The sequence below is a fragment of the Eufriesea mexicana genome, unplaced genomic scaffold (assembly GCF_001483705.2).
Source record: "Eufriesea mexicana isolate 0111107269 unplaced genomic scaffold, ASM148370v2 scaffold76, whole genome shotgun sequence".
Lineage (NCBI taxonomy): Eukaryota > Metazoa > Arthropoda > Insecta > Hymenoptera > Apidae > Eufriesea > Eufriesea mexicana.
The window spans coordinates 620,479-629,356 of NW_016908289.1; the positions used below are offsets into that span (position 1 = coordinate 620,479).

At 37.9% G+C, this 8,878-nt stretch overlaps 1 protein-coding gene across 1 annotated transcript in view; it reads right to left on the minus strand.

The window, feature by feature from the left end:
* The window catches only part of rg (A kinase anchor protein rugose), a 130,601-nt gene extending 123,345 nt beyond the window's left edge, over positions 1-7,256 (minus strand). The window contains exons 1-11 of the mRNA XM_017910635.1: positions 7,182-7,256; positions 6,989-7,089; positions 6,714-6,809; positions 5,289-5,410; positions 4,659-4,785; positions 4,183-4,302; positions 3,892-4,038; positions 3,499-3,555; positions 2,475-2,615; positions 1,607-1,752; positions 1,287-1,500 (exon numbers count right to left, since the gene is read on the minus strand). Of these exons, the coding sequence (XP_017766124.1) occupies positions 1,287-1,500; positions 1,607-1,752; positions 2,475-2,615; positions 3,499-3,555; positions 3,892-4,038; positions 4,183-4,302; positions 4,659-4,785; positions 5,289-5,410; positions 6,714-6,809; positions 6,989-7,075 (1,257 nt within the window). The 5' untranslated portion in view covers positions 7,076-7,089; positions 7,182-7,256. The remainder of the gene's footprint in view (positions 1-1,286; positions 1,501-1,606; positions 1,753-2,474; positions 2,616-3,498; positions 3,556-3,891; positions 4,039-4,182; positions 4,303-4,658; positions 4,786-5,288; positions 5,411-6,713; positions 6,810-6,988; positions 7,090-7,181) is intronic.
* Between the last annotated feature and the right edge of the window lie 1,622 nt (positions 7,257-8,878).

Genomic DNA, 8,878 nt, shown 5'->3' on the forward strand with positions numbered 1-8,878 from the left:
TATATATATATATATACACATACACCTGTATATGTATATAATTTTCAGGAAACACTGATACAACGATTTTCCTTTCTTTCATGATCTAGCTATTCACCGCGAGAAAAGAATGTCCCAATATTTAACTGTGCGCATAGAAATGAAAATAATGAAAATAGCTTTCTTGAAGGCGATAGGCATCCTCGACAGAGTACGGAAGCGAAGTATCAGAGGTTGGAACAAAGGACAGTATTGTCATAAGTACGTTCTCGTGTAGCACCGTTTGGAACAGAAACTCAGACAGATCGGGCACAGCAAAGAGAATAATCTTTCTTCAGCGTTGCAAGAAACAATAAAAGTAGAGGTTCTCGTATGGAAGCAATTTAGTGTGAACAAAAATATTTTGCGTAGCCATATTATGAAATCAGGAAGCCTAAAAGTCGGTAGATTGCATGCGATCCAAAGATTCGAGTAGCATAATGTCGTTTCACGAGGAAAGTATAATAGTTCATGCTTGAAATCGTGATACATCGTAAACGGATCAAACCGACAAACGAAAATATACACATACATTAGAAGTAGCATATAACATACAAGAGCATCTACGAGCAGTCTTTGTCGTACAAGCTATTTGCAACAGGTATCGTATGGAATAGGTGTAATAGATACAGAGTAAAATATAATATTGTACAACTGCGCTTCATAATCCTTTCGTTCATGCTATTGTATATCGTGGGTGAAACGAAAATAGGAGAATGGACGATAGAGGGGTTGTGAATGCATCATAACATACGAAGTTTTCTCGGGAACTCGCTAGGATGTGTCAACCATGATCTTGCTAGGGGGTTTAAACATAAACTATCGTTGGAGATACAAACCCTAATAAATGAACGAGGTTTTCTAATTATGCGATTAACCGTGGTCTCGTACAGGTTGTCGGTATGCTTGAGTACTTTGATTATGTTGAAACTCACATTGAACTCCTAAGATATGCTAATTAAAATAATTCATCGTGCAGAATTTGGTGTCGTTTAAAAAATTGTCAAATATCGATGATACCTCGATGAATTATCTTAATTAGCTTGATACATGATACGCATTTACGCAGTAGAGATACGTTATTTATTTTCTACTAGTTTCGTGCAAACTAAGCTCTCCCATACGTATTTTCATAAATCTACGTCGACTCAACCGAACTCCGATCTCTAACTCTCATCCAAGGATACTTATAACTTAACACTAAATACGCTTAACGCCAATTTTAACCTTAATCCGTACGTGAACTAAACTAATGACTAAATCGATACCTGTTTCAGTAACAAGTCGCTGTTCACGCTGAGACACGTGACCAGGTGCTTCGTGAGATCCAAAAAGGACGTGAGGACTTCCGTTGTAAGGTGGTCTCTGCTTGCTCTCTGCAGCATATAGCTGATTACCAGAAAGCCACGGTTTTGTACCATGTGTTGTTGCACGGTTTCCGAACTTTCCACGAGATCGCAAATAAACCCCAACAGTTTCGAACTAAAATTCGAATTGGATCGTTACGAGGTCGTTACAATACGATTTGGACGAGGTATGAGCCGAACGTTCGTCTCACTCGTTGTTAAATGTTTTAGTATATATTTACCATAAAGTTGGATCTCGTTTAACATCGTTGGGCGCTATGCAATCGTAAGGCATATCTAGTTGCGAGAACAAAGGGAACAACACTTGAATGCCACCAATCGAGTTTAACGTGCTATGAATGGAATGCGTGATGACAGCTTTAACATCCTACAAATAGACAGCAAAAGGTTCGATCACTCGTTTTCCATATATGTACATAGTCTGTAGCTCGATGTTCTACATTCGGCTGTAAAAAAAAATTCGAACGCTCGGGAAAAAAACTGGTTTCCGATTTCTCTATGGAAGAAGAACTCCATGCGAGCGTGAATTTTCAAAATGAAAGTTTGTCGCGGAAGTCGCACCTTGTACACCTATTTTTTTCCATCTCGAATATCGACTTTTCCAATTTTTCTCGATGATTTTAATTCGTACGAACAATCCAACGATTGCAAACTAACCCCTTAGGGATCGTAAAATTTCTTTTGTTTATAATATTAAAATAAAAATCTAAGTATTAATTAAATTATAAAATTTAAATCTAAAATACCAGCATTTTGTAATTTTTAATGATCACCTTATAACAATAAATTATTTTACATTAAATAGTAAAATTTAATGAAATGTGATAAGGAAATTAACGAATTTTTGACCGACTTTTGCAGAATAATTCGGTCCTTCAGGGGTTAACATAGATAACCAAATAAAAATTGCGCGATTAGGTTATTTATTTAGGATATGAGAAACGTAACTATCGTTCTTTGGCGCGAAAAAATATTTTCGAGTAAAAATTTGCAAAAATTAGTCTGGTAAACGACCAATTTTTCTTTCACGTCAGATTCACCGAGCGTTCCATTCTTCTTACACAAAGTTACGAGTGTTCGGTGTCATACCTGCATCATAAGGGCGTGTGGTGTATGTATAAAATAGGAGACGTTGCCTTTCGGTGCGCTTTGCAAGCAAAGCTGAGAATCCGTTGCTACCGGATTGTACATGAACGCAATCGCATTCGACAGCTTGCCATCGTAAAGCACCTATAAAATTGCGTTGTTAACATTGTTTATGTGTTTTCTCAATTGCATTTCTTAGAGACATTCCACTACATCGAGTCACAATTCGTCTCTGAAAGTTTGCCCAATAACCACAAACGTACATGAGTATACGGAATCCTTTGTTCCTCCATTTGTCACAGAAAATAGCGTATGCAAACTTTCAAAATCGATCATGACTATTCGAATCGACGTCTACGTGTTAAACGGACAGACACGTGCCACACACCACAAACGAGGCTGTGTAAAATCTTGAAAAACATATTTACAGACTTAGCACCCTTTCGAGACTCAGATTTCTCCACCAGTGTACCTTGCTGAATAACGTTACTTAAACCGTGTAACTGATACAAAGCATTGTACACATATTCGTATTATCTAAAGGAAAAATATGTAAAATACACGCATCACAGCAAAATCATCAAACAGACAGGTTCCCGAAGGAACATAACTATTGAACAGGCTGTAAATTAACCAGGGTAAATGCTATTATATCTACATCGCAAGAAAGCGTCAGGCAAAACACAGAGGATGGCTCGCGTGGAAACGAGACATGTATACGAACTAAGAAAAAAAATGTTTAAAAATGGGAGAAACGAAAGAAAAATCCACAAATAAGCAAATTATGCAGTCGATGGATACAAACGTCATCGCAATAACGTCCAACGGAACGTCACCTTCTGGGTAAAAGATATATTCGTAGTGATAGTCGATAATCGGGGTAATTACCTCTGACGAACTCGAACGCAGAAACAGAGCGATTAAACAATGTGCAAATCAAATGTAAACGGGAGGAAAAGAAAATAAAAATGCTTACAGTTTGCATACTTTGGTCCACCATGCTCGTGAGCTCCGGCTCATCACTCACCCTTTTGTGATTCTCAGACAGATTCATGTAACACTCGTTGTCAAAACGAAACTGACTCTGTGAACAGAAAGCAACGGGAACACGGGTTGTTGAATATGTAACGAATCTGTGCGAATTCTGAGCGAGCCTTTGCGAAGAAAATGGAGAAATTGTCAGAGAAAATTAAAGACTCTCGCGAAAGGCTTATAAAGGGGAATTCTTTTGAAATAATAACGTTTTCCCATGTCTCTGTGCAGTTCGGATTTTTAGAGCGTGAATTCCGTGTAAAAGAATTCAAATTTAACGAATATGCAGGAGATATTCATAATTACGAAAAGAAAGGGATGAAAATCTAGTAGCGAGCTTTTCAGATTCGTTATCTATGCAAAGTTTTATTTTTCTAGGCCAGTGTACCTTATATCCCGGGCCCAGTCTGTGCATAGCGCATATCTGATGCGTCGTCAGAGCTTCACTGAACAGATAAATAGCGCTCATTTGTCCGCAAAACACTCGCTCCTCGTCTAGTTCCGGTGTAGCCCCGATGTAACATCTGTCAAAAACCTGAAAGCAAGGTATGCATGTTCCTCTCCGATCAACGGACATCTCGTGGCCGGGAGCCGCCATTTTGATGCGTTTCTATCGAATTAATCACGGCCGGCAAACACGAACATTAATAGGCAATATCGAATATGTGAATTCACTTACGTCGTTTGTCGAAACGAACCACGCCATTTCGCTACTCGAAGCCAATTGACCGTTGACCAAACATTTAACCTCGCTCTTCGTCCACCTATTATATATGTACACTACGGCGATCATATACCACTGTGAAAATAAACATTAGCGGTCCTGTTGAATATTTCCTGAACAAATCGTCAGATGAGATTAAAACGCGCGCCCATGAATGAGACGTTTTCACAATACGATTTGCATTACGATCGATTTAAATTTAATATTTGCAAGAGATAAACCAAGAAAAGAAAAAAAGTTATGTGAAAGAAATATTTCAATTCTAGGACACTTGTGCTTTTGAAATATTTAACATCGAATATGAAAAGATCTAAGTGACCATTTTTTATTTTTTAATTAGGAGTTCCACGTTAAACATGATCGCTTTGAAATTAGAAAAAGCATGTTTTGAAAAAAATTTCATATAAAAGTGACGTGTCGATGTGACGTACCTTTCGTGGCTGAAATTCATATTTGACACAATGTTGGATACCCTTTCCCTTCACTTTCATAGAGGTGAGGACCAAGCAGTTCCCCACGAAATGCGCGGAATATCCCACTCCCTTGCTAGTTTTAAAACTGCGAACAGAGAACACGGAACGTTTCCATGAAAACAATCGTTAGGAGGTACACCGTCCGTGAAAATTCATCAACGATCCCCTTTCTATTCCGTGCGGTTTCAGCTCCCTCTATTTTACTCCCATCCTTCGAAATAACGATGTATTTTATAAAATGGGAACAACGGTTGTCGGTTGTATGGAAATCGAATCGTTTCCGCGTGGAGGAATGCGATCAAATTGCTGCACGACGCGACGCTCCGATGGGAACCCTTTTTTTCCCGCTAACTCAAACGGAGCTACGTTTAATCAAATACGAACGTTCGAACCGAAAGAATTTCGTCTGCTCCTTTTTCACAGTTCTCGATTTTCCCTCTTTTTCCCCCCACTTTTCGACAACACGGGTCCCTCTGTCTCGCTCGCTCTCGAAGGTCAGCAATGTAAACGATTCTTTAAGGTAGCAGCCAACCACTTCGATTCAAGAGAGTGTTCCCGCAAGAGGGCTTGATGTAAGAGACCACTTACCAGTAGAGGTACGGCTTTTCTCGTTCGATATTAACGGAGTTGATGGGGTCCAGACGGAACCACGTGGTAAACGAGAATCCATTCTCGTGTGGCCACTTCGCGAGTGGTGGCAGCACGATCGCCTGAGAGAGATGGTGCAGAAATAAGTAAATAAGATAGCATAAAATTAGAATTTTGTCGATAAGTGTTGCATGTTTTAACACTAGAATTACCAAAGGACTTAAAATGGTTTACATCCCTATTGGTTTAATAAAATTTTTAATAAATTTCTTAACATTGAGAAAATTATAAGGAAGTTGTTAGTCATACGATTGCATGTCGTCTCTTGAAATTGAGAAACCTCTCTTGAAATCAGTATTTCCTTAAGACCTTCACGAGTAGAGGTTATCTCGAATATTCGTTTAAAATGAGCGACTTAGGTATATCTTTGGAGGTAACAACTTTGCTTGAAGTTCGTAGAAGACACTTCTACGTTGACTTGTACCCTTTCAAAGTTGTACATTAAAGAAAACGTTCGAAACAGTTGCCTCGAATAGAAAACTTCTCTTCCTTAACGTATTCTATCATATCGAAAGTTTCTGTCTCGAGGAGAACTCATTGAATGACTGCAAACGTCTTCAGTGCCGGACGACATCTGTTTCCATGGATTTTTCTAAAGTTTCGTGTATTTGAGCCATCTTCATCTTTCCCTTCGAACTTGGTACAAATAGCTGCCATTCCGATGCTAAAGCGAGGTGTATTATCATGCGGAAGCAATATGTTTGTGTGCATCTTTTGAGAAATTTGGTAAGTTAACTTGAAAGAGGTTTGCCTAGCTCCGAGAGGAAACATTTGTACTTTTTTAACGCTATCATGAGTAGAAAATAATTAAAAATTTGGCATCCCATTTGTGTATCGATGACTGTATTTTTCCCCTCGAGCAGGTAATAAAATAATGCTATCTCTCTCGAAATTAGAAACTTGAGGTGAATAGAAGGAGAAACGGGCAAATAGGTGGATATATTTAATAGATAGATCAAATAAAACTAAAAATACAAATTTTAAGGATTTAAACATTTTGGAAACTTTTTACCATATATTCAGTAAGTCTCTGAATAATTTAATCCGATACTAAATTATATCTCGAACTGTATTTTTCCCATTGTTGAAAAGATATCTAACGTTTAACCTTGATCGGGTTTTAGAGATTTAACCAATAATTCCAATAATTTCCCAACTGCTGCTCGTATAGAATTTAACCGATCGAAGAATCAATACGTCATTCGATTCCGAGGATTAAGCGCGAGTGGAAGTTCCGTGAAACAAGGCGAATTTTCTTATCGAAAGTTTAATAGAGTTCAGACTCGAACGGCATCTTCGACGAGGCTGTAACAGGGATATCCGTTGGGGGAAAACCGGCGAAGAAAAGGATGGAAATCGACTTACCGATCCCTTCTTTCCTGGGAAGCTGAAGAACACGTCGGGCCCGTTCCGTTGCGGCATCTGGCGGAGAACGTTTAACAGTTTCGCCGAATGTCGTGGCTGTGACACAAATAAGAGTAATAAGAGTCTGCGAAATACGTCACGTTGAATAAGCATAGAAAGATGGGACCAGGATGAAGCTGCATCCACAGGTGAAGTTTCGTTCCTTTTTCTCTAATATGGGACTTCAACTCTCCCCTAGAAGGAAAGAAAGTTTTCGTTCTCTCGTAGATTCTTACCCATTTTCCTTTTACAGCTTTCATAGCACCGAATAGAAGCTTCAACTCCTTCACTGTTATACTATAACTGGCCAGTACTCCGAGCATGTCGATCAGTAAATCTGTCGAACAGAGGCAAATCGATCCGTGTGTAAATCGCATGTGTGGGCTTAATATACGTGAACAGGGTTAGAATCACGTGATAAGGATTTACCTGCAACAACCGTATCGGCCCGGGACAATCGAAGCAGCACATGTTCGATGAGGTTTACGTCTGTACACGCTTGTAAATTTCAGAACAAATACGTATGGAACATGTGAAAAATTTGTCTATTAAAAAACAGTATTATCAATATTTTAACTTTGATCGTGAATCTTTTGTGTTAAAAATCTGTTTACTTTAAAATAATGAGTTTAGACTGCAAGTCTCCCAATATTTTTCAATAAAATCGTCGTTTAAATAAAATTTGTATAGTGTTTGGAAATAATTATTAAATTATTTTTGGGCCAGAACTAGGCTAGATTGCTTAATTTCATTTACATTCCATGTTTTAGCCCACTAGCGATCTTTATCGAATAAAGTACAGACTACAAAGTGAAATAGAGTCTGCTAAAATTAAATAATCTAACCTAACCTAAAACTGTTACGTGCCGTCCATATAGTTTAATCATATCAACTACAGGTTCAACTTATGAAATGTACACTAATTTATCTATAATTATATCAATATGTAAATTAATTCCTATGCTTAAAATTATAATTTACGAGTAATCGTTAAATAACTAAATTGTAAAATATCTTTAACATTTCAAAACTTCAAATGTCCAGTAATTATTCCCAAAGAAATTCCAAGTTCTCTTAGCTGAATTAAAGAATTACATATACTTGTACTATGAAAATTACACCACCATACATAACATAACCTAAATCTAATTTCCATTCCGCCATCTTCTTTAGGTAACCTCTCCACCAAATGTCTCCAGTAAAGAACAAAACTTGAACTTCGCTATCCATTACGAGTCATAGAAGCATTAACTGATGCATTAGCACGTGCCTCAGTGACAACCATAAGGCGTGCCGCAGTGCTGGTAGTTAATATCCAAACTACTACACACCACCGACTAAAGTTGTTCGAGCTAGATCAGAGATCAAAAGTGAACCAGCCAACTCGCTTAATCCGTAACTAATACGTAGTCTGAAGTCATGACATAATCGCAAAAGGGCCAAAAGCAAGAGTATGCCGAACAGAAAAGCATCCAGCGGTCGTCGTCGAAATCCCGAAAATGCCACGGAAATTTCGCCAGCTTGGAATATCCAAAGTTTCACCGAACGAGAGTTTAAGGGTGTCCTATATCGGATAGCAACGATTTTTTCGTACATGCATGGAATTAGAGGAACCTCGCGATTAAAGTTAATCCCCGAGGGAAAGACGTTTTGTATAGGACAATCGGGATATGGTCTCCCTGGGGAACCGTGACAATCTCGACCATATGTCTCACTAGAATGAACAACGTAGAGATATGGATCCACGTCCTTCGTGGATAATTACGGACTGAATCTGAATTAAAAGATGGTGGTGAGTGAAGAGGATTTTGGAATATAATAGATATTAAATTTATTCGTACATTAATGTTGACAATTTGATATTCGTTTGATGAACAATTTCACCCAATCTAATGAATTTTTCATTATCTGTTATGAAAGGAGAAACAGGAGGAGAAATTGGAAAGACATGCAAGAACAAGTGAGATGGGTAAAGCGTACTGTATATGTTGATAATTATAAAGGATATGGATATTATTTAAAAATATTTAATCTTCCTTTCGGTTAAATAAATTTGTTTAAATTCGAAATAACCAAGAAATTAAGGAAATAATTAAAATGAAAGGGTTTGGTCACAATCCTTATTT